Source organism: Diorhabda sublineata, chromosome X, assembly GCF_026230105.1.
Source record: "Diorhabda sublineata isolate icDioSubl1.1 chromosome X, icDioSubl1.1, whole genome shotgun sequence".
Taxonomy (NCBI): Eukaryota; Metazoa; Arthropoda; class Insecta; order Coleoptera; family Chrysomelidae; genus Diorhabda; species Diorhabda sublineata.
Window position 1 is genome coordinate 40,307,744 of NC_079485.1, and position 27,547 is coordinate 40,335,290.

Genomic DNA, 27,547 nt, shown 5'->3' on the forward strand with positions numbered 1-27,547 from the left:
ACGTACAAAGTTATTTTCTAGGTTAAATGTTTCACTAATTCCCATTAACTTGAACAATAAACCGAAAAGGACATTCCCTATAATTATGAATAATGCCTGCAACTTTTGCATTTCATTTTTGAGCAGCGCTGGTATAACCTAAAACAGAATATTTATTCCTAAAAGAATAACAAAAACAATCATTTACAAAAACGCCGTCGTCGACGTTCGGGTAAAGTCGGTATCAGCTGGGTAAGAACGGAATATGTGCCATTTAGCGTATGCTGTGTTTGACGCACACGTGTATTTTGAACATGCGCAAAATTAGTTGTTCATTTAAAAATGGCCGTCGTGGGGTAAGCAAATAATTTTGCAGTAAGCTTCTGTGCACAGATTTATTTGCTTTGCGAAGTTGTTTGGTGGTTTTTAGAGTTGTTACTCAAAGAATTGCGAATATTTCTCCACGAAAGTTGTTTTTGTTGGATTTTTTCGACTAAGCAGTGATATGCTGATATAATACACCTTCACGTTTTTAGTGAATTCTTATTCGTTTACATTATCACTGAACATATAACACTTAATAATTAGTCTTGCTGTTGGTTAAATGCAGCCATATGATTCCAAACCTGAATTTATATTGATTTAGACTTATTTCCAATATTACATATCTTATTTGTTATTCAAATCTAGCTCTACGTAAGTTTTAATGCCACATAGCTTTAAACATTACTACCAAACTTTCATATAACTTTCAACTGCCACTGGGTTATCCCTTACAACCTTATAAAGTATATACACTCATGTTTGATAAACTTGAATGCGACAGTTAAATGAAATGTTCAATGAATAATTAAAACAAAACTCGTATAGATCTGTGATATATATATATATATATATGTTTAGTGATAATGTCAACGAATATAAATCTGGATTTTTAAAGTTACAGGTGTTTTTACCCCATATTTGATTCGAACCAACGAACTGAATAGAGTTAATCCAGGCCTTTTATGGTACTGGAAGCAGCTGTAACCACCTAACTACACTAAGCACTACACTCCCAACAAATGCACGTTTCCAGGAGGAACTTTCGCACTTCTTCAAATAACAACTCTTCAAGAAGGTCTTTCCTAGTGAAACTGGAAATAATGAGAGCACAAAGCAACTAAATTTGTACACAGAAGCTTACGTCAAAAATACTTAACCCACGGCGGCCATTTTTGAATAGGCATCAGCTCATTCGTGAGATTCCCTAATTGTAAAACATGTTCGGAAATCATGGGTAAATACCATATTGTTTCATATAAATATTATTATGTTGGATAAATTATGCAGGCGACTACTACTGACCCTATAAAAGGTTTTTGTGACTGCCTAGACTCCTAAATTAGTAGAGTGCTAATAAAATATTATACAGATTGTTTTTTTTTTTTTGGTTTCTCCGTAACTCGGTGAACTCGTTTATTCGCCCAACTTGCCATTAAATGTTACCCAATTAACAAAATTTCTTTTCCCGAACATTTCTTTGTCTCGAAATATAATCATGTATAAAATTTGTTAATATGATGATTTTTATATCTAGCATTAACAAAATTAAGTGATAATGTGAAATTGGCTCAAGTAGTATCTGTATCACTTCATTCAGTTATAATTAATAACTTTTTCTATTAATTTCCACTATCTTTTGACGAAATTTTTAAATTCGAATAAGCTTGCCATGACTACAACGATTTTGACATTGAAATTGTCAATTTTTGTGTAATATCCAGTTTTGACCACCGAGATAATAGAAAACATGTTGAAAATGCAGTCAACAAGAATAGTGAGACGAAATGAATCACCGAGTTCATTACCAGCAGTTTCCCGAAAATTCAGTATAGAGCCGTTACAAAGAGATGAAATCGTTAAAAAACAGAATCCAAATTTCAATATCCATACAAAAATTTCTGCCGCTTCTGAAGGAGCTAAAAAACGAAGGTGAGGTACCTGTTAAAATAATAAACATGAAAATTTTGGAAATATGTAAAATTCTTTGTTACACCTTTTGATATATTAATTCTTCTAAATGTTCTTGATTTTAGGTCTCTTCTAGTTTAAAATTATTTACAGAAAGATAAAAGAAAATTAATTTTAAAACAACTTATATACTTTTAGGATAATTTGTATCTGTTTTTTTTTTCAACTAATTTATGTATAAATAAGGATATTTGGGGTTTCTTTTTATATAACATCAATCATCTAAAATAAAATGATTTTATATTTTGGTAAAAACCAAATAGGTGAAAAGGTCAAATTTTTACATGTTATTTTCGATTGATTTTATATTAAAAGAAACCTCAAATGAAAATAATTTATCGCGAAAAACATATAAAAAGGTCTAAGAAGTATAAAAAGTTGAAGGAAATTTGTATATAGACCACTTGTACATGGTTTTTTTGATAAATTATCTTGATTTTAATTAAATATTAACGTTACGTTTCGACTACTTACTGTCTTTATCAATTTGACTCTCACAATTTGCGTATTTATATTAATCAATAAATCACCTACATCATGAATATCAAAACAAAAATAAAATCCAAAAAGATATCTGGTTCAACACAAAAAATTAAGTTTCTATCAAATTATTCGTAATTCCATTGAAATTTATAAATTAGAACTATAAATTTCACTAAAACTATTTTGTTAAAGATGAAAGTCATAGTTGCCTATTATTTTTCTTTGTTCAGATTTTTGGTTCAATACATAATCGACTTTCCCAGAAAAAATTTCCACGTTTCCTCATTCAAAACTCCTTTTCTTTTAAACTAAGTTTTCACGTTTCAAAGAGTACCTAGGAATTGTTGAATCTGGTGAATGGAAGAGCAATTGAGTTGAAATTGTAAGCCATGTTACAGGATATTAGTCTCCTTTAAAAGGGAATTCACTTCCCAGACTTCTAAGCTAAAAAGTGATGGTGATTGACTGTCCAATTTATGTCATTTCCAAAATTCACCATAATTACTTTTATAGGTCGTTATATTTTAGTTAATTGTTGTTGTTGTGTTGATGAAAGTTGATAATATTGAATAATTTTCCATGCCCACATCCGTGACCGTGGGAATTGTCATTCCACGAATGTAAACAGGTTGTATCAATTGTAGTGCGTAGTCCACGAGTTCTTGGCCTCATATAGTAAATTGAGTGCGTTCGTTGACTGAAGAAGGATTAGGCCCTCCGCAAATTGAACCCAGCCCACGCACAGCACACGAGAGGGCCAGACCCAGCCCATGTCCCCGTTTTTTAATAGTAACGCATTTTGAACACAGCCCATGCCCACGATTTGTACCCAAATCCCCATAAGTATACAAGATGACAGCGAGCCAGCAGCTTCTTCTCGATCTAGAGTCTGATTCTGAGGATGACAAAATATTTATTATGTTGCAACTACCAACAAAAAAAAAAGAAAGAAAATATGTTCAAGGAGGCGTTTCGGTTAAACAGAAGACAGTTTAGTGAGGCTCATAAATTAATTGACAAGGATATTACTGGTCAAGAGTGCAATCTTCATGAGAAGAATCATAGAGTACAGGAAAGGATCTCACAATTTCGATTAATTCTTCCATTTTTGAGTCAAAAGAAAAACTGTTTGGTAATGGATGGTTTATTTAAAAGTAGTTACCCACGACCCACGAAACTGTGCTGCAAGTACAACTCGGTACCACGCGAACCAGGTTGGGTCGGAGCCACGTTCTAAAAAATAATCCACGCGTGTGCTGTGCGTGGGCTGGGTTCAATTTGCGGCGGGCCTTACGGTTACTTATGTATATAATTTTCAACAATTTAAAAATTGGTGTAAGTCTTTCCGCTTGGGATGAGAATCATTTGAAGATGATACACGTGCGGTAGATTCTGTGAAGGTGACTACTCCAGAAAACATTAAATTAGTGGAAGAAATTGTTCTAAGTGACCTACTCCTACTACTACTACACTACTATTACTCGAGTAGAAGGTTGTGAGCGATTATTAGAACTTTGCTGCGAGGATCTAGGAAGTGTAATCCGATCAATTGTAACTGGTAATGAAACTACAGTCTTTTACTATTATCCAACATTTCATTGAGTGGCATAGAGAAGGAGAGTCAAGCGAAGGTCACGAACACGCAAAAAACGTGAAGGCTACAATATTTTGGGACTACGAGAAAATGTTTTTGATTCATTCATTCATTAAAAAATTATCGAAAAAAGTTTTGTAAATAGGCACAATAAAAACAATATTCATATTATTTCTCATATTTTTCATTCAATATTATTAATGTAGCTCTAATTCTGTACCCATTTTCAGAGTTTCAGTTTTGGCCAATGAACATACATTGACGATTAATTTTTACTCTCATTTTTAAGGTTATTAAATACTCCGCCTGAACAAAGAGTATTGGATTATCAGCATTCAACTCGGTCGACGGCGAAAAAACCCTTTGCAAAAACGATCAAAGTAAAAAAACATGTTCCAAATTCCGGAGCGATTAATGAAAAACGAAAGAACGTTACTACCGATCCGATGAGTATAATACCTAAAATAACGAAATCTGTTGGATCAACTGCTAAAAAAATGGAACTATCATTTGTTCGAAAGCTCGTAACTGATCCCAAAATGGCTGTAGCCACAAACGGGTACGAGAACAAAATAAAGAAAATTGCTAAAAGCCAAAACAAGAAAGATAAACAGGTGAATTGTCAATACTTTTCCAATTAATTTATTATTGATGATCCGTTAATGCTGGATTTTTAAAGCTATAAATTAATTATGGTGTAATATATGGGGGGTAGAGAGAATGAGAACAATCTGTATATATGAAAAAGTGTCCGTCGAAATGTATTGAATAAAAGGTGGCGTCACATTATCATCTGAATAAATTGAAAAAGAAACGTCAAATATTATTTACATCTTGGAGACAACTTTTCACGTTTTTGTACAAGCATTTCGTTGGAATTTTCAATAATGAACTGCTCGAGTTAAAAATTCTGCATACTTCGATTCATCTACAATTGTTACGTTAATTCCAAACCCTTTGTCCACTCCAACGCCATTCTGGAAGGTTTTTCAACTGTCGTTTATCTTTTACAGTTCGAGATTTTTTAAAAACTTTTCTCCCCTTCTCTCTTTCCTCCATAGTATAACATAATAATTAAATATCAATACAACATAATTTGCTATTTCGAACGAACAAGAAGTAACTTCAATAATGGTCGCATTCAGCAGACGAAACCGTTGTGCAACTGTTGTAAAACCTTAGCGACATCGTTTGCAAACACATACACTACAAACTCAGTACTTTCTGGAGAAGGGCCAATGTTTCGGAGTGCAGCAGTAGCACTGAGCTGTACCTACGCTAATTGCGACCAAAGGAAATACGTCCATAGACAATATACGAAACACATCACATAAATGCAGTTCCACGTGGGACCGCCATAGGGTTATAGCCTAAACATTTATGTAATACTTCTATATGGACAGTTTCTATAAGTGGAAGCTGCTCCGACTAAGGAAGAGAGAATGGCAACGATTTCTCTATCCTCCTAGGTTCCAGGTCGGTTGTGCGCATTTTCAAGCATGCGTAGTATCGATAAAGTGTCTCGAACGAGAGAGAAAATGAATATTGTCGGCGCCGTAACGTTTCCCATTCCAATTTTTTATAAAGTCGCTGACAAAACTAAAAAACCACAGTTTTTTGTCTTCTAGAACAAGACACGATTATAAGGGAAACGTGTATGCACTGGTTTGAAATTAGGGCGTTTGATTCCTAATCCTTGGAGAATTGAATTGAAGTTTTATACTTTGGCCAATAGTTTTTTATTTTCCTATAAAAGTCAAGTTTTTGCATTTATGTCACTGTTCTTCTTGAACGGCAATATATCGAATGTTATAAATTTATTTATTAAATTTTCTATAATTTCTTCCTAAAATCTTCCAGTAAATGGTGGTTTACTCAATTTTGTGCGATTTGTCTTGATTTTTTTCACTCGACATGCAACTTTTCCTTGAAAGTCTTTTCCGACGAATTCGTTGTACTTGTTAATTATCGTGAACTTCTCAACTAAAGAAGACAATTTACATTGTTGGAAAAGTTCTTGTTGGATATTAAGTTATATGTGAGTGAGACAATTTTTGAAAGTTTTACAACAAACCTAACATCCAGAATATTACTTTATCATATGATTACACTTGCCAATTAATAAAAAATTATTATTTTTGCATAACATGCTTATAATTTTGATTGTTAAATCACTGCTAAAGAGTGTGTCTCATGAATAAAGTCAGTTTACAATTTCACTTTGTTAATTTAATAATCATACAAAAAAGAAACCACATTTTTTAACTATAGCCCATCGTGTTCTATGGTTGTAACCCAACGTTCGTTAAACTCAGGGCCGGATTAAGATTTATAAGGCCCGGGGCTAAAATAATGACGGGGCCCCCTCAAGGAATTCGAAAACCCGGAAAAATTTACAAAATAATATCAATACGTTAGATTTGTGGTATCAACACATCAAAAAATACAGAGTTATTTCCAAATGATGGGGCCCTCTTGGACCTGGGGCCCGGGGCTATAGTCCCTAGCTTAATCCGGCCCTCTTTGAGATATTGGTTAAACCCTTCTTTGAGCTTAGTTTCAAATCATTCTCACACTGCATTTTCAACGTATCATTCCGCGCAACTTTCACAATATGTGGTTTAGCATTGTTTGTTGTGAGAGAACCCGCTTTCGATTGACTAAACCTGGATATTTCTCCGATAAATACTCGACTGTCTGGAATGTTATCGAAATATACCGTCATAATTCCACCAGACACATAACAAGACTTTTCTCTCGAATCGACCCCTCTTTGCGACGGGCTCCTTTGTATAGCCACAGATTTTTCATGTTCAGGTTGTTTTTGTTTATATAAATTAATTTTCATGGCAATTAACAAGGTGTCTAATAAAACGATCGTCTTTCGGTAGGGCTGTTTCCACGTATCGACGTTTCAATTGAATCTCGGTTAATTCGTGTGACACTATTCGACACCTTTTATAGATCATATCTATTGATTTTTAAAGAAGATGTAGGTATCGTTAGGAGGTCCAATGGAGTCCGATAATCGGCGAATATTGGTGCTAGGTTGGTTTTCTATCGCTTCCCTTGTAACCTCTATAAACCTCTATCTTCAAGCGTCAAATTTCCACAATTATACCGTGAAACCCACAAGAATTTCATATTTATCACACATTATACTATTTATTATAAAAATTTAGCAATTGTACCCTTCAAAGAATTAGAGTCCAGTATCAACATGTTGCGACATGTTTAAATTGAGGCGTAAGAATGTCCACATGTGAAAACCGATATTACTTATAGGACCCCCCTATTATTTTTCGATTAAAAATCCTCACAAAAGTCACATGTCCTCCGTACTCCAATAACAAATCGTATTCCGTATAGGCGACATATTTTACATATACAAAATTAGACCATAAGTAGCTTAAGCCATTGTATTGTCAATTTCTAGTTAAATTTATTTGTCAACAGTGTTTTCCGTTCAGATATATACTCGATTTTTGTATGCTTTTTAGAGAACTAAACAAGTGGAACCGACGAAGGCTAACCAGGGGATAAGTTCTAATTTTCAAACGTCGGTACCCGTTTCGAAGAATTTATCGAGCCAGCGTAAACTAGGAATAAAACGAAAACTGAATCAGTTTATTCTGAAAGATTTTTATGGAAACCAAAGACTATTAGTCGAAGGGCAGATATTAGGGTTAGCCACTGAATTTATCGACAATAATCTGTTGTGTTGGTTTTTCACTATAAACCAGGATGGCGATTTCACAAGTTTGAGTAACGAGACAGTTAAATGGTTAAGTAGAAACTTCGATATACTGAATAATTTAGTGATAATAATGCATCAAGAAGCTTCAGGATATATGGGCCAAGTAACATCTTTGATTAAAATTCTTGGAAAAACCAATCCAGGAGGACAATTACGAACAGATATTGTCAATATCAGGCAACTATCTCCTTTAATTCAACCAGCAACGATCGTGTACCCCAATTTCAGAAAAAATCCACAAACAGGTATTGTGGCTGGTATTATTACGTAAGCGCCTGTTATTATTTTTTGACGCTTGGTATCTATCTATTTAGTATCACCGTTTAAGACGGACGTATTAAGTAAACTTTTTTAGGTATCTCCGGAATCAAAAAGCAACCCGAAACGCCTATTTTACCGTTTCCCATCGTCAATCAAGAATCTAAACAAATGTTAGTCACGGGCTACACTATAACTACACAAAAAGTATTTGATTCAATGTTGGAATGTGTAATTGATAAAGATGTTCAAATGGCGACCAGAAATACTACTCCCATGTTTACGATACAACCTAACGAAAACAATAACATTATCTCTTTCTCAATGGATAAAGATAATATTTTGCCTACGCAATCCCCAGCAGCATTAATTATTTCCAGTAAGGATAATTCGTTGCCTACTTTGAACGAAACCGTAATATCCTCCAACGTCAAAACGGAAAAAATTAAACGAAACTTAAATCACGCCAGACGACGTACCGATAATTTGTACTCTAATAAAAATTGCGTTTAGTTTGAGGTTATCACTACGAAGTCAAAGCCACCACATATTAATAGTATGAAAATGTTTTGTTTATTAGTTATTCTCTTAATTTGTACGAAATTTATTTATTGTTTGAACACTAGTTTTGTAATCTTATGCTATAATCCAAGAATAATTAAACAAATATAAGATCCATTCTACTCTTTCGGGTTGTTTCGTTTGTCTTATGTTTTTCTTGAACCATGAATGCAGGGCCGGATTAAGCTAGGGTTTGGGGGGGCTATAGTCCCGGGCCCCAGGTCCAAGAGATTTTTTGATGTTTTGATACCACAAATCTAGCGTATTGATATTATTTTGTGAATTTTTTCGGGTTTTCGAATTCTTTAAGGGGTCCCGTCATTATTTTAGCCCCGGGCTGTTAATATTGACAAACAATATAGTTCTGTGGTCAAACCTGAAAAATGTGTTTCATATACAAAAAAGAAGAAGAGAGCGGGAAGCTGAGTAGACAGACTGAAGGTGGTGTCGAGAGCATGGTCGACAGAGTGAATTAAGTTTTTAGTTATTATTATAAAGAATTATTGTAGTCATTTTGTTCCAATAAATAATTTTATTTAACACACTCTATTCAACGCACATTTAAACCTAACACGGGCCTTATAAATTTTAATCCAGCCCTGGGTGAATGCTATTTGTAATTAGCTTTGTTTGCGGGATTGATTCCGAATCAGTTTAAGGACCGGCGTCCTTTCAAAATTGTCCTTTCAGATTAGGTCAGTTCGGAAGTTTAGTAACAGTTCGTGGGTTACATCGATTGTTGATTACGAAACAATTATAACTAAAACATTTAGTAATATGTGTATATGCACTAAAGAATGGAGAATATAATTTATTTAGAACGTTGCAGATACCTACAAATGGGTAATTATTATATTATTCTAACAAAACTCAATATTCAATTAGAATTTCTTCAACCACACGAAACTCACTCACGGCTATTTGATGTCGTCAGAAAGTCGTCCTGTCTGCCGAACTTGTCAAGTTCCTGTGTTCGTTAAACCTCTCCTCACCTTCTACCGCATATCAACAGTTTGATATGAAAACCAACCTTAAGGAGACACTTAACTGCCCGACGGAAATAAGAAAAATCGTGCAGTTTTATACAATAGGAATGAGAGGAAATTAAATTAAATAAAAATATATCAATGTGGTGACAAGTATAATTAAAAAAAACTTATTTTTCCATATAAAATCAATAGATGAGATATATATCGATAAATTATAGTGAATCTTTCGGATAATACAAGATATCATTTTTAGCACTTCTTCTAAATTCTTGTCGATTCAATTCCGCATGAAGTTGCCGCGCAAATGACAAATCAAATTTTGCTTGACGATTAGGACTCATTTTTTTAGTCTTCGTTGAAGCTTTCTTTATTTGGTACAAGGCTTTAGAAGAATTTTGATTTTCTTTCTTGATGTTGTTTGAGCTAGAAAGTAAAATTTGAAATAATTAGAATAAATTTAACATAACATCATAGTTCAACTACATATCAAGAAAGTTTTCACAAGTATTGTATTCATAATTGAATATTTCTGCTAAAATCAAGAACCATTCTATTTGTAGTTATCAGATTTTATTTGTTCAATTCCCTAGGCAAACATTAACAACCCTCCATGGTAGTGGGGTTTGGTAATACAATTATTTTTATTAAAAAGTGTTATAAGCATGCAAAAGCCGAAAATGTCTAAAAATTAATATTATTATGAACTTTTAAACATGGCAATATCAGCTAACACATACATAGTCAAATTGATAAATGATAAAATTGATAAAATCTAGATAGAAAATAACAATTTTACAGATTAGGTTGGGTTAGTTGAGTTTAGGGTACAGTAAGTTAGTTTAGAGTTATTTCAAGCAATTTCGTTCCAAACTATATGTCATTTATGCGATTTTCTCGTTTCAATATCTTTTATGTTCAATTACAGCTGTACTTTTTCATAACTTAGCCTAAAATATCTTTTTGTTATACCAAAAATTATAAACATCGAAACTAGATTAATTTATTTAAGCACAAACAAATTTTTATCTGAAAAACTTTGATGTTTACAATCTGGCAATTTAGCATATAGGATTGCCCCATAAAATTTTAAATTACAAAGATCACTGGAAATGAAAATGCTAGGGATCGAACTCATAGATTAAATCATAATAGAACGCCCAAAAGTGGAGAAGTACTATGTTGAACTTACCCTCTTAGAGAAAACATCAAACAAAAATTCTACTATATTTAATATTAATTAATGTACCTATAATAAATATGCTATAAGTATAAACAATAATTAGTACTTACTCGTTTATTTTATTATTCGCCTTTTTTTCTTTCACAAATAGAAAATTTTCTTTATTTTCTTTGTTTACTGTTTTTATGTCTCCATTCCTAATTACATTAGTTTGATTCACTTCTTTTTCAGTCCCCTTTTGATTATGAGACTTGTTCCTTCCCTCATTTATAGATAACTTGCTTTGTTTACTATCTTCAATAGCCTGGTCAGAATCCTGTGCACAAATATAATGTGACAACCTAAAATAAGAGATTAACCAAGTTTAGTTTTTATCAGTCTTATTATTTAGTAAATCAAAAGTTGGAAAATTAGGAAATGATTATATTTTTATCTGTGCCAATCTCTAGATAACAACTCCTGTAGAACATTGTAAATGTAGAAGTTTTTAATTTGTTAAATGAAAATAAATCTACTTACTGCGGAGGTTCATCATCCTCTTGTGTTAATGGATTATCAATATCTCCAACATCATAACTGTTAGTTGTACCAACAGATGATTTCTTCCTATAAATTCTTTTAATAAATTTAAAACCAATCGATTTTGTATCAGTTTTTTCTGAACGTTTGTAATATGGATTTACCCTAAGCTCTAAAGCGGTTTTTTGGTACACCTCCTGCATTTGAACGATACAAGATTTGTATTCTCCTTTGTTTTCTGAAGAAGCTGGGTCTGAGAGAGTATTCTTTTGGTCAGAATTAGCATATACATTGTTTTCTTCTTTATTTAGTTCAGATCTCAGATTATTAGTTTTAGTAGTATTTGGTTTATTAGAATTTTTTACATGTGCTCCAATACTTGAATTTGTTTGTTGAACAGCATCACTTATTTCTTCGCTTCCACTGTTTTCATTAATTTCAACGTCTTTGGTGCCTTTTGACTGATTGATTTCATTTTTATTTATTTCTTTCGGCTCTTGTACATCCATACCCTCTGTATATTAGATTCACTAGAATGTTTTTATTAGCTGAGAAAGAATATTTGTTATAGTAATTTTGATTGAAATACAACGTTTGATGCACGTAAAGGAACAGACAAAATCACCAGTCTAATGTTCACACTGGTATTGAAATAATACTACCTAATTATATTGCAATGAGAAAATTTTAGTTTGCTTATCGGCAAAATATTCCCCTTCTTGAAAATCACATTTCTATTGGTTGGTTCTTTCGCTTCACTGTATCTACTTTAATCTTTATCTACGTAGTGCGTGAATATCAGAGATGTGTTTTATTAACTCTTGAAATATAGAAATCATATTCTTTCACGCAAAAAATGAAAAAATCTTCTTCTTAAGTGTTCTGGTTTATTACAAAAAATACAATTTAAAAATTGAAATAGTTACACATGTTCAAGGCTTATTTATATCGGAATATTTGTTACATTTGGGTGTGTTCTACTAATCGTCCACAACACCTCATATATTCTTTTGGCTCTTCCACATGGCAACTACAACCATTGTGATCGCGGCGAAAACATGGAATTTACAAAACTCGGAGCAACAAACATTTCATTATTTGATGCGGTACCGAATATTCTAGTAGAATGAAATGTTTCTGCGATGAACCAATAAATATTGAAAGACTTACAAATTGTAACCTAACATTCTCACAGATTTTTCTTCCTCGCTATTTGTTAATTTTCATATCGATACTCATAACGCTCCATAATGTGTTGACGAAATTCTTCATTCATATCGGCTTCAACGGAAAGACTAATTGCCAATCAAATGCTCAGTAATGCTGGTCATCTACTTATTAGTTAGTAATGATGGTAATTTGAACAGAAATATTTCGTGACCGAGGAAATCAAAGTCAACTTTTGTATCAATATAAAATAACGCATTCAGAAAGTGATTGTGAAAAATCATTATCGTTGTATCGGGAAATTGGCTGACTAAACAATCATAATACTAGTTATGGAAAATTTATTTTATTTGATATGGACACTTTGGAAAGTAAATCGAATGTATAGAAATTTATAAAGTTCCAAGAGAATTTGAAGAATTTTTATTTAAGTAATAATTCTGTAAATAGTTATACTAACTGATCATGTTTGTGAAAACGTTATTTGTTATCTCCAGACGTTAAAACGCCCAAATTCATTTTTCTTTTAACATTTATAGATATTTTAAAACCTATTTACAATCATATCATAAAAATTGGTTAGGTCATCCAATGTTCATTTTTAGTGTTATAGTAGTGAATAACCAAAATGTATAATGAATCAGAAATGCCCAAGACCACACGCATATTTTCAATAGATTAATTTTTGTTAAGAATCAAATATTTCAACAAATGCTCTGACTTGGACAGAGAAATTAGTAACTGGTTAATGGGAATTGTTGACTGGTGTCTAGATTACGGATATCCTGACATAAACTTTTTTCTAATTTTTCTCAAATTTCTCAAATCGTCGAAAATATTAGCTCATAGCTCCACTGTAATGTGGATGTGCGCTTGTTGAAAAAAGACATCAACTTCTGAGTAACTATAATTATTTTCGATTATATCTGCGAGAGGGCGATAAATAGTATTTCAGTTGTTTCTCCAACAAAATGGCACAACAATACGATGTCCATAGCTTCTTGCCCACAAGAATACTCCATGATTACTTTTGGCGTGACATAAAAAATGATACATTAGTACATTTAAAAGTAGATACCGTATAAGAAATGTTTTTGCGATAAAATTTCAAATGGTATGTCGCATCTCAATGTTTATTATGTATATTATTGTTCTGCATATATTTCTGTATACATTTATTGAACCAATCTGGTGTAAATAATGCTGAGCATCATCGGCCCACTGTTGGCGCGCTCAGATCTTATTGGTCTAACCGAACAAGCACATGCAGTATGCATTAGTAAGAGAAAAAAAGGTTACAATAATTAGTTACAGTAATCATTGAATATTTGAGTTCATGACTATATGTTATTCAATAATTTAGATAATATTCTGATAAAATATTCAACACTAGAAGCAACAGGAAAAAAGTTGGAATTATTTATTATACACGCAAGAAAACCTAAAGCGAGGCTATTTTGATTTTCTCTTCGTTCGCCGAGGAATGTAACCTCTAAACAGGTACCAAACACACCTGAGTTTAGTACATTCGATGCTACAAATTCAGATGCCTTAAGCACGTTCCTGACGCTTTGATGTACAGTGAGTTTAGTGTTCGGAATGTACCTCTGAATCGCGCAGCAATTGAGTTGGCAGCGTTGGTTCTATACGTGTATTCAATATTGAATAAATGGTTGGCTGACTGCATTCCAATGATATTGTACCTGACCGCTTCAAAGTTGAAATAGGAAATTTTAGTTTAAGCACACCTTTGCCGGCAGATGGGATAAGTTTTTGAGTTGTCAAAACACGTGGATGCGTACTTGACTCTAGTGCGAGAGTGTAGTGAGTGTTGTTTTTGTTACATCTACTCCGTTTTTGAACTTGTGACTAAATTTTCTTTTTGGATTTCTGTTAACCGATTAGTTATGCTAAAAGTTTTGTACAACTTCTAATAATTGTACTACAACACATGGTATGTTTTAATATTTTTGGTATTTTTAATTTGATATAAATAAAACAATATTATTATGTTCGAGAAACCATTTTACAACTATTTTGATACAAATTTATCATAATATCTTTTTGATATTTACTAGATTACTATTTATATTCTATGGTGACTAGAACTTTGACAGATTGATTTAAATGATTGGTGTGCAATGTTGATACATACATATATAAAGATAAAATTTTAGAATTTAATTGCAAAGTTAATATATAAAAAAATATTAATAAATATTAATCAAATATTACTTATGAATGCAGAAATTTTAATCCTTCAAATTCCACCAGGCTGTGGAATTTTTTGATTATTACAATTTTCAGGTTAAGTGTTACATAGACAAACAGTATATTTATTATCTGTTATATTCGTTTTATGCTAATTTTAAAAACATTTAAACGAACAATGGCATTAACATTTATGGAATAGTATAGATACTCATTTTAAATAAATAAACTAACCATTAAAAATCAAAACAATTATTTTTTCTATATATATATATATATATATATATATATATATATATATATATATATATATATATATATATATATATATATATATATATATATATATATATATATATATATATATATATATATATATATATATATATATATAGAAGTAAGGTCCATATATATGGACCTTACCCCAAAATAGATGAACAAATTGTATGAATGAAAAATTGAGATAAATTTAAATCTAAATAATTTTATAACAAAAAAACATTGACCAACAAAAATGTTGACGCTCTTTAATGATAATTTCTAGTAGGTATTGTTTTGATTGTAATAAGCATACCACTCAACAATCGTTTAATCAAACTGCAATATGAATCAAAAGTGAATGTTGCAATATCAAATATAATGTGTTATAATAAATAAAAATCTAAAATAATACACAGCTAAGCTTAAAACATAAATATACTTATCTTAATAATACTTTTTATGCGAATGGCTGTAATCGAAAAATAATTATTTTGGTTAATTTTTATATAATGTAATAGCGAACGTTTAGTCGGGAAAATTGGTGACATTTTGTGACATTTTATTTTTATCTAATATTGATGGGAGAAAAAAAGTTTTGTACAAGTTCGCTGAACAACACAAGGGTCGAAATGTGGTGAAGTTGATTTCTCAATGGCATTTAGTTATGAATTAATCATTAAAAACTAAATTAATTACTTTTTTTATAAAGAGTCACTTATGAACCTAACTTAAAATTTTCCCTAAAGTAGATTGAAAAATTTGGATGAACCAAAGGGAATTCGAATAAATTTCAATCTAAATAATTTTATACATGAAGATAACCCATAAAATAAGCCAGAAGACAAAAATCTGTTCGAGGTACCTAAATTCGAAGATTTAATTATTCGATCGTACCATCTGAAGAAATAGTTTTTTAATTCGAAGTGTTTTCCGAATTATTTTCAACCTCACATTTAACTGTCTTGCTGGAACCAAATCTCCTTAGAGTGATATTCCTGTAGGAGTAATTTCCTTATGTATGAGTTCCAAATATTTTCTGTATAAATAAACAAAAGTCGTTTTCACGAAGTCCATTTGTTGAATATTGTCTTTGAGAAATATTTACTGGATTGTACCTAAGCAATGGTAACCCTTCTGGGTAGTTCTGGACATCCATTTTTTCGCTATTGTTTTATAGTCTATTTCAGATTGGTATAGTGTAATAAAATGGAGAATTCCATCCAGTTATAACCAGTGCTCGGCAAGCTTTCATGGAAGGCCTGTCAACGGGTATTCAGGTGCCTTCAGGTAAAGGGAAAAGACTAATAATCGTCCATATTCGGATTTTTTTCAAGACTATTTTGGTGAAAGGATAAAATATCTTCCGGTTGATTCAGTAGTAGTTATGGATAACGAAAGTTATCATTCTCGAAGCATAGAGAAGACTCCAGCTTGGAGAAAACAAGAAATTATTGACTGGTTAACCACCAAAAGTATTTGAAGACAATTTAATAAAAAAAGAACTATTTGCTATAGCAAAGTTACAATAATTTTTATTCTTTCCTTTTTACGAGTATCTTACCGGCACACCTTTGGCACCACACTATTTTCAGTGTTTGTGAATGGATAACAATGGGATAAACCCATATATTGACCCCAACCAAGGTGGTACTACCTGCCCCTGATAAAAAGAAAGGTTTTTTGCAATGCCAAACTATGAAAGTGGCTTAAATATTCGTTGGGTGACTCTGTGGTCCCTTAGCACACCTAATGAGGTTTTATTACTCTATGCCTTTCCGAAATAAACTATAATACTGATCGATTTTAATTCTAATAAGCTGGATACTCGAAGACGGAGTAGGAATATAGTGGAATAGCTAGAACATTTATAATTCATAGCAAGTATTCCAATACGTATATGACTGAAAGTAATTTTATAAAAACAGTTTTAAAAATATTATATATTGATGCTTTCGTACAAGATTGTATATTAATTTGACAATTCACAGTATTGTTATGTATTTTCCCATTTCTGTTCTCATTAAGTTTGACCAGGAATCAAGTTTTGGCTTTATTTCTCACTTTTTGATAACGTAATAGATAATAATTGAATTTCAAAAAACTTTAAAATATTATCGTTTAGTATTAACACAAAGATACATTAAGGAGAACAACCAAAGCAAAAAAAAACTGTTCATTTAAAACTCCGTGGGTGAATGTAATTAAAAAATGTAATAAAACGAAATAATACGGCAATATAACTCATAAATTCAAAGAACATCGACATCTGATTTGAAAAAAATTAAAGAGCTTTGTGGAGACGGGAAATAACTCTGCGCGTGGGAATTATTTTGCGATTGTTTCTACCATTAATTTATTTTGTAATTAAATAAATGATCAATTTGATATAGTTAGAGATATTCTCGAGGTGTTTTACGAAGAATCTTCGGATTAAACGAATAAATATCTCGCACTTTTTCCCAACTATGAATTTATTTCTATTTCTGACCAAAACCAAATTTTTATGAAAAAGCTGTTGAAGTACATAAATGTCCTCCAATTCATTATATATATATATTCTATTTATCTTTCGGTTTTTTCTTGACTTGGATCCTATTCGGTCTGCTTTTTTTGAGGTTATTCCTGTTTTTACATCACATTTTCTCTTGGTTCGCCTCATCTTCTGATTTCGTTTTTCTCAGTTGTATGTATGGAACATTGACAAGAATTCATTCAAATCATTTTCTCAAACGACGAGTCGTGCAATTCTGCGTATGAGCCAAAAAGAATTTCAATGTGATGTAAAACTAATAGAATTTTCTCTTTCTCGAATCAAAATGTCAGCGTATTTCGACACGAGGACCTGTCATGTGACTTGTACTCGATCCATTCAAAGAAACCAATCCGAAAGTACAAATCATTTTGCATTTCAATAATTTGGGGTTGCACAAACAGCACGAAACAAGCGAGAATAGCCACATTGGCATCGGAGTAAAAAATAATGTTAATAAAGAAGAATAATAACTAGCATAAATTGTAACAGTAAGTTGACATATAAAAATACAGAGAATATAAGCATAGGGTCCGAGCTTTTCTATAATATATAGACGTACTCGATATTACGTAAACGAGTATGTATTCGTCTGATTGAAGTATAAAATAAAAATGTTGACGTTATTTATACAACGCCCACATAACATACTTTAAGTATTTGGGTTATTATCTTAATAAAAACTTTTGCACAATGTATTAAATCACTTAATACGTTGGTTGGCATTCCAACATTAAATTCATTCATGACTTAACCTTGAAATAACTAATAGCTTTTTTATAATACCCATTGAATATTTGCGTTTGGAATATTATTATAATTCTGTGAATATTTTTTATTAACAACTATTTGATCTCGGTATCTGGTTGATACGGAATTTCTCAATTGCATAATCACTTTTTCTTAATAATTAATTCGACTTATTATTCGACAATATTTTAGCAGGTTGAGTGAGGAATCGCTATCAGTGTTGCTAACTGCAAGTAATTTTAATCATGCGAAAGATAATAGAAAGTGTAAATAAAAAACAATTTAAAACTAAAATATCTTATCATTATGTTATTTATTTATTTGATTGAATGATACGGGTCGTGAAAGCATATAGCAGTTGCTAGCATATTTTTAGTTGAACATATTTATAATATTGTAATTGTTTTTAATCTCCTGCTTTTCGAAGCAATAATTTTTGTTATTATCCCCTTCCATCTGCTTCTCACGTTTTTTATCCCAATGCTAAGCCGTATTATTTTCTTGTTCCCAACGTGTTCATCCGATCTTTTTCAGTTTTTCTTGTGTTTATTGTGTTTTATTTGAGTTTCACTTTCTTTCAAGTAAAAATTATGGAGAATTTTCACGTCATATTGTTTTTGTTTTCTACATATTATTTTAATACGTTGTGAATCTTGTGAATTTCTGAAAAAGTGCCCAAGGTAGTCAACATTTTAGTCTACATATGATAAAAATACATTCCTATAAATTTCTATTTATATTTAAAATATAATATTCATATTCGATATCTAATTTTAGTAATAAAATCAAAATAAGATATATTGGAAACGATAATATTAAAAAATTTCAAGGTAATAAAAAACCCGCTAGAATAATGTGCTCGTATGTTACAACTAGAGGATTCGGTCACGGGATCCCGAAGACCCTATCATACTTTGGTCCCGAAATTTTCGGGACTAAATTCAATGTATCCCGAATCCCAGGATTTTCGGGACTAATAAAAATGTGCGTGAATCGAAACGCACTTACTTTCATTTGACGTTAAACGTCAAAGTTTGCCGGCCATCTTGTTTACACAGCTGATTGCGTTTGTTTCTGCTAACGACCGGCGTCGGATTGAGTATATGTGTAAAATAGTGTAAAAATTACACCTCAGATCGTGTAAGTATTGATATTTACATTGTTAATTGGTTATAAACAATTAATTTATTATTTATTAAAAACAATGCATTAATGTGTATGAGTAAATATAGATGTAAAACAGCGAATGTTTTTTCTGTTGATCTAAGAGGTTATGTTTATGTTGTACATAGATTTAAATGTTCTTTTCCTTTTTTCTTTAGGTTTTTAGAAGTAAATAATGTCACTCTCCAATAAAAGTTTTTATGTCAAACATAAAAAAGATGAAGACGTTACGTCAGTGTGGAGTGAATGAAGGACCACATTCGAAAAGAAAAATGACGTCAGTCGCCGACTATTTTGTAAAATCTTATACACTTGACGATGTTTTGGCCCGTATGACTGCGCTAGATCGTTTTCCTTTGTGACAACAAACGATTTAAGATCATTACTCCTCTTAGCAAAAGTGTACTCAGACTCAAACCTAAATCTGCTTCAACAATCCGCAACAGAGTACTAGACTATAGTGTAAAGATAAGAAAACAAATAACATCTGAACTATTTACGTTGAAAAAAGAAGGACAACGATTTAGTCGTAAGTTTTGACGAATGGACTTCTACATAGATAAATCGCCGACCGCCGACACTTGTGTTCATACTTTAAAAAAGCGGCTTTTGGAGTTTCATATCTCATTAGATACAGATATTGTGGCAATAGTGACTGATGGTCCAAATGGAATGCTGAAGGTTGGAAAACTTGTTAATACAGAACACCAAATTTGTTTTGCACGTGGTATTCATTTAGCCGTTTGTGATTTATTGTATAAAAAGACACCACTAAATGAGACTACCAATGATGATATTGGATGATTATAATGAAGGACTAGACTCAGGATTAATCATTGAAACAGGAAATGGTCGGGATTTGACTTATGATGATCGAAATATTAATGAATTACTAAAGAAAGTTCGTAAAGTGGTTCTTATTTTCAAAAGAGCATCCTTGAAAAATGATACAATACAATAAAAAAGAACATGGAAGAGAGTTTAATTTGCTACTCGACTGTAAAACGCGTTGGAACAGTCTTTACACTGCTGGAGCGATTTGATCTTTTAAAAACTAGCGTAAAAAAGGCACTTATTGATCTTAATAATCCTGTACCATTTGAAGATTCAGATTTTCAACTCATTAGTGAAATAATCAAGGCATTGGCGCCAGTTAAATTATCTGTAGAAGCACTTTGTCGTTCTGATGCCAATTTGTGCAAGGCGGTTGCGATACTCAAGTTTCTTTTTCAAGAATTGCGTGACAATGACTCAATTTTGGCTTTTAAATTGAAGACACATTTATTGAACCGCTTGAAAGATCGTCGACAGAGTTGAGAGAGTTAAGTGGAGTATTAAACTATCTACAAAATCCTCATACTGAGTAGACTGAGTTGGACACTGATTGTGATCTAAACGAGTTATTTTCATGTCCAAGCAAGATGACTATAAAAAAACAGATTATTTTGTTAACTGGGAAAATTGGAAATAGAGATAACGAAGAAACGCAGTCAACTAGTAAAACTGGTTTTCAACATCTTCTTTGGACTCAAAATTTTATCTCCGGTGAGATATATAGTAGTGCTTGATGTGACAGGAGCTCAATACTACCAAATTCTTCGATCTTATTCCCTGTAGCTTTCGCAGTATGGAGTTTAGCATTTTATCGTTGTAAGAAAACCTGCTTTCGATTATTTAAACCTCGATATTTTTCCGATAAAACCTTTTACATTCGCATTATATCCTGTCCATTATATACCTCGGAATTGATAACGAGACCATTTGGTATGATTTAGAGGTACACTAGATCTTTATAATTTCACTAGATACACAATAAGACTTTTCGCCTGAACCGACCTCTTTGCGACGGGCTGTGGCCATTGTTCTTCATCTAATCACTAATTTTTCATGTTCGGGTTAGGATAAATTAGGATAAATTCAATTTTCATTGCTAGTAACAGTTCTTCTAATAAAACGGTCAAGGAGCTGTTTGCACACCTCTACTAGACAAACATTTCGCTTGAATCTTGGTTTCGTGTGACACTACTCGACAACTACCTAATGATATTAAATGTGTATTATCTTTAGAAGGTCCAAGACAGTACGATAATCGTTGAGTGCCGGTACTAGGTTGGTTTCCTACAGCTTCCCTTGTAACCTCGATATTCCATGCAGGAGCACGACCTGCGTCTCTTTTCGCTGTTGAACTAATGCTTCGGCGTTTGCTCAATTTCATAAATTTTCTTTATTGCCAAGACTGCTTTCAGCTTTTGTTTCCAATAATTTCTCAACAATACACAAATTTCATATTTATATTCTTCGCCTGTGACATTCCGCTGTCTCAATGGTCAGGTCTTGTCGCATCCTCATGCAACATCAACCTGGCAGGCTGTACGTAATCTTCGCTAAATTCCAGTTGAATGCAATCTTTGCTGTGCGCAATCTTCGCGTATTCAAATATACCATAGAAGACGAAAAGATCAATTTTATACAAGAGGTCTATTTAGAATCATTTCTGGAATAACTTTTCTATTAAATTGTAGAATGTCATCATCAAAACACAAATAGTGTTCAATGCGATTCGTTACAAGAGATATAAAATCATTCACCATTCAAATACTTACTTATATACATAAATATGTAAAATTGGTTGTAATTATTAATAAAACAGACTGTCCGATGATTATATTCGCTTGCTGATCTGTCAGTTAGCAGATATATTATTGTTATTTAAATTGTATATTGAATCTCGGCACGGAAATAACGTCGACTGATGTAACTAGAAAAAATTGTTCACCATAACTCATGGATATTGAATATTTGAACAGCTCCTCCCATAAATACTTAAAGACCAACCTACACGACTAGATGAAAATGCAGATTTATTCTTTTGTTGTAGTTTTTCTATCGCCCATTCAATTTTCTATAATACGCATACATGTTGTTTATGGTATTTTTCGTTTTAGTTAACCTACTCCTATAAAAGGTGTAAAAAGAATAATGTCATTTTGTACGCATATCTCGTTTCAAAATTTATCTACAGGCAACTTCTAACCTAGGAGGCTCAAATTAGAGCGATGACATAAAATATTACCTATAATAAAATTATACGGCCCGAAGTAATGAATCATAAACTAAAAATATGTAATAATTTAACGAATAGACAGCTGGTTCTCGGGCGTATATGCGTTTTGTTTAAAAGGGAAAACCGATACGAAAATTATTCTAGGAAATCATATTTGTACGTTTGTTAATTATTGTCACACTTGTTGCTACAATAAAGGAAGTGTAAAAGACCAGATTTTGATTGTTTTCCAATGGAAAAAATGAATATTTTGTATTTTGTCGTTATATGCCGCGAAATGTGACAGTTATCAACTTCCTTTAGACAGAAGACCATTGGATATAGTTTTAAAAGTTATTTTCACACTAATAGACTTGTGAATGGAAAACCCATCTGTCTATAAACAATTGTCATTTCTTCTTCTGTAAAACCATTTAATTTATATGTTTGAATAAATATATATATATATAAATGAAATTAACGAAAATTGATTGTCTAATAAATCACGCCGTTGCCATAACAATTGAGAACAAGTATCAGAGACAATTGTTTTGGTTCCTATCAAGCACAATTTTAGAAACGATTCAATCTACTCCAACTTGAGTAAATAAAAGTCAATTAGATAATACTTTTTTGAATCTAATACTACGATTATTATTATAGAAATTCTTGTAAGCATAACACAAGTTATTAAGCAGAACGCTTTTGACAGGGTTTGGCATGCCAACCTTTTAAATATATTAAGATCATTCATCGTTTGATTCAGTAGCTTTCTCGAAGACAGTTACATCCAGGTGGCTATCGATGGATACACCTTAGAAAGGTTTGAAGTCAACGCTGGTGTTTGTCAGGGATTCAGGGATGCATCTTTGTTACCTGTATATCAAGTATATATACTAGACAAAACTGGTGTCGTAGTTCAAATCAGTCACACGGCTAACACCGAAATCCGTAGGCAGCAACAAATCATCACCATCAATACGGATTTTAAGAACATCTGGAGTAGGGTGGAAGCAATCTGATTAAATTCAATGCAGAAAAGACCCAGGCTGCCGTTTTTACAAAGTAAGCTGGCACTGGCACAGGTTCGACAATTTTTGGAGTATTGCTCGCACATTTAGAGCTCGGCTCCCAAGCACATCCTGTGATGCTCTTCTCAATTCATAAGAGATTAATTCAGCTTATAGGGGACACCACAGAGATGATCAGAATCTTGGACAGCTTAGAGCATAGGTCACTGACATATGACATAGATTAGTATTTGCTCATGAACACCGAGTTCGCCTGCAGACGACCAGTACGTCAATTTAACGGCACTCCTTTCTTTGGAGAAGTGCAAACCTGTGAAATTAGCTCCCAAGGCAAGAATTTCCCGAACACTACAATCTACAGAAGTTCAAGTTCAATATCCACAAACAGCTTTTTTGTATTTAAACATACGAATAATTGAGCGATTTTTATGAAATATAACACGAGAAGAAGTTTTATTTATTATTGCACAATTATTAAGACACACTAAAACTAAACACTGAACTATTTTTAAGTTGGATACTGAACGAAACATCTTTATACAAGACTAATACACTCTGTTATATCTTACCATAAGTTAACCATACTTCGGGCTTCTATTTACGATTCAAGTGCTTGTTTCCTCTCATACTTCTATGGTTAGAATACTTAAGAATAATTTGTTTTCATTCTAAGCATTTAGTATTTAATAGCCCATATTATACGTATAGCCTTCGGAATATTTTACGTATATTCACTGTCTGTGGGTTAGAGTAATTAGAAGCTTATAATTATCAGTATATTTCGAATGTCGAAGAATTTAAAATATTCGCAATTTATTCACAAGAAAATATCTTATGCGTTCAGAGAGCTTCTGATTATGGAATGTTCTTCCGCCGCGCCGTCATGGTAGTTTCATTATCGTATCTAGTCAGGCAACATTGTAACTTACGATCTCTATTTGTACCTTTTTTTATGCAAATCAATTAATTATTGTGTGCTTCTGTTCATCAAAACAGGTATTTTAAATGGTATCGCATATTTTGTTCGAAACCATTTGCAATTATGTCTACTAATATTAATCAAACTCCTAACAGTAGCGCATCAACATTTATTCGAGAAGGCATTTATAAAATCTTAACATAAATAACATAAAGATGTTCTGTCTAATACATTTTTTGAGATAATTGCATAGTATGTGACTCGGACAAAATGTGTGAATTTTTTGTTTCATTTTTATTAAAAGAATGACAAATTACAGTTTTTTCTTTATTTCATATTAGAGCTGAATATATGTATAAGATATTATGACAAAAACGACGAAGATTTAAGTGCTTCATTTAGTCATCAGCACCGAACACACTGTTTACACTACCATTACACTCACAATTACACTGTCTAACGCGCGTTTCGATAACCAAGTTATCGTTTTCAGAGAAGAGTTCAGGTTTACCGTCAATCTCTGAAGACGATAACTTGGTTATCGAAACGCGCGTTAGACAGTGTAAATGTGAGTGTTGGTGTAGTGGGAAAGTAAACAGTGTGTTCAGTATGTAACAAATATAAAGTATAACAAAAATAAAGTAATAGAAATAAAAGGTTTTTGGAGGTTAAGTTTTTTCTATCGGAAAACAGAACGCGACGTTCGAAAACTCTGATAAGTTATCTATCCGATCCAGGATCACGATTTTATCACTGATAAAGTGATCAAATTTAAAGCAACGAAATAACGAACTTTAAAATACCGCGTCTATTTCCGAACTATTCAGATAAAATTCAGAATTTTGTAGGATCGTTCGGAGTACATTCCGTTTTTACAATTATCTAGGAAATGTGTTTAATACCAAGTAAAATTCTGTCAATTTATTTGTCACTTCTTGAATATTTCTTCAGCAATTGTAATTTTATCAAGAAGGCGGCAATCAATTTATCTGTTATGATTGTAGTTAACTAACGAAATTGTTTGTTTATTTATGTGAAACCTGAAATGAATATATGGTCAGGTATGCGTTAAATGTTTCAAAAGGTATCTGGCAAAGGCATTTTGAGTATTTTCGAGGTAGAGTATTATTATTAGAGATTAAAAATTTTGACTGTATGACATACACAGATAATTTGCGACCTGATGTATGTTAAAAATCAAGCAAAGAATACTTCTAGGCAATTCTCCAAACCATGGTGCATAGTAGCTCAATTTATTTTTTTCAAACTCTCGATTAACTCTCGATATTTTTTATAAATTATATAAAAAATTATCAGTTATTATCGAAAATTGACATTTAATGACATTTATATCTACGGAGGCCTACGTAGGGAATTACTCTTAGTAGAATTAGATATTCAATATATTTTAAAATACTCGAATGAGTATTAATAATAATTAACTAATATTAATAAACATAATTCAAAATTAATGAGACTACAATTAATAATCTAAATCTCGATATTGGTTATGTTTCATTTCATTTTGAAGACTATGTAAAGTATAGATAAATGATGTAAACATTTTTCACTAGAATTATGTTTTCTAGAGGGCTAAAACTACTATGTATATATGATATTTTAGAGAACATATCGTTGGTGGTACTTCTAAAGCACTTGTTCTGTCCAAAAAGGGTTGATTCTATTTTTCTGTCAACAGCTGATGTTTTGGTTACTGTTTACTCCAAGATCTTGTCTATTTGCACAGTACAATGTCTGCTCAAACTTCTATAAACTTAGCTGTGGATATTTACCGATTCCTTAAACACAACATGATTTAAATTATATTCCAAGTATTTCGAAATCTATAATTAGAGTTAGGTGTATTACTGAAAATATAGAGCTTACATTATCAACTCAAATTGACTTTCTTAGCTCTAGACCAAAAGAAATGAACTTGGCTATTGGAATCGGTAGTTATTTGTACTGGAAAAGATCAACATAACCTTAAACATAATGATTTAGTGTACTACGACATTTCCTGTCTAGCTAATGAGTTTGGTATTGAATTTAAGAAGAAAGACAACAGTCTATTTATCGATTGATTCTAAACTAGTTCAATATTTGTTTTATGCGCATTCCGTTAAAACTAAGAATTCTGCTTATGCTTGGATGATATGTGGTGATTTAAAAGTAAACGTATGCTTCTTGGTCAGCAAGGTAATTTTGCCAAATTTCATGTTTCTTGTGTAAATAAAATTTGTGCAGATAGAACTGACCTATGGGGGCTTTATCTAAAGGTATACAATTCGTATTTCGAGTATCTTTGGAAAATGTCTACACGCCTTTCAGAAGCTAAACTGAAGGTGTCTTGGTCGGACCTGATATCAAAAAAATGATGTTTTACATTTAATTCGAATCCTTAACGGCATTAGATAAGACGATTTGGAATTAGTTGGTGAAGAGTGAGAGAAAGCGTTACCAGGACCCCAGCATTACAGAGAATTACTGTTAATCACTTCAAGAAGTTCAACGAGCGTCTTATCGTGAAAAAAAGTTTTGAAGAAACAAAAGAAAGACAGCCAATTCCAGCTGAGAGATGAAACCGGCTCTAGATCATCACCTCTTAGTGGTCTTGTAAATAGAAGTCATGCTAATTTAATACACCGTTTAATGACTCTACACCATCAATGAAAATCAAATTGCACCAAAATTAGAAGTGATACGAAAACAGTAACATTTAACTTGGAAAAATTTTTCAAAATAATTGTTGTGTACGTGTATATTTGGTTGCATTGATGATTTGTTTGGTTTCTTCTGAATTTTATACTTGAAAATGAAATATGCTTCTTTTAATATATTCAGCACAATCATAAATCCGCAAAGCATTTAAATTCTTCAGTGTTGACTGTAGATATATGCGTTTTTATATTAATAAAAATATTCTTTATCGATAAAGTCAAATTAAAATGATATATTACTTTTGTTAACGTTTCATTTTACCGTTAGGTAAAATTAGCAAAGATATTTTATGAATACATAAAAACCTACACAAATATTTATTTACTGTTTTCGTATATCCAGTTTTATTCAAATAACAATATTTCTGAAAAGGAAGGAGGATTGGCTCGAACAGGAATTGTGAGATGTTAACCTGTT

General features: G+C 32.0%; 2 protein-coding genes across 2 annotated transcripts in view; one reads left to right on the forward strand and one right to left on the reverse strand.

The window, feature by feature from the left end:
* Nucleotides 1–9,767: 9,767 nt before the first annotated feature.
* Nucleotides 9,768–12,283, reverse strand: LOC130450973 (serum response factor homolog B-like). The gene is made up of 3 exons (XM_056789737.1): nt 11,334–12,283; nt 10,925–11,155; nt 9,768–10,057 (listed from the first exon to the last, which is right to left on the reverse strand). The coding sequence occupies exons 1-3, from the start codon at nt 11,840–11,842 to the stop codon at nt 9,847–9,849; spliced, it is 951 nt and encodes a 316-aa protein (XP_056645715.1). The 5' UTR covers nt 11,843–12,283; the 3' UTR covers nt 9,768–9,846.
* Nucleotides 12,284–14,207: 1,924 nt separating this feature from the next.
* LOC130451756 (protein expanded) overlaps nt 14,208–27,547 on the forward strand; it is a 61,943-nt gene continuing 48,603 nt past the window's right edge. The window contains exon 1 of the mRNA XM_056790975.1: nt 14,208–14,454. The gene's annotated coding sequence lies outside the window, so the exon portion shown is untranslated. The remainder of the gene's footprint in view (nt 14,455–27,547) is intronic.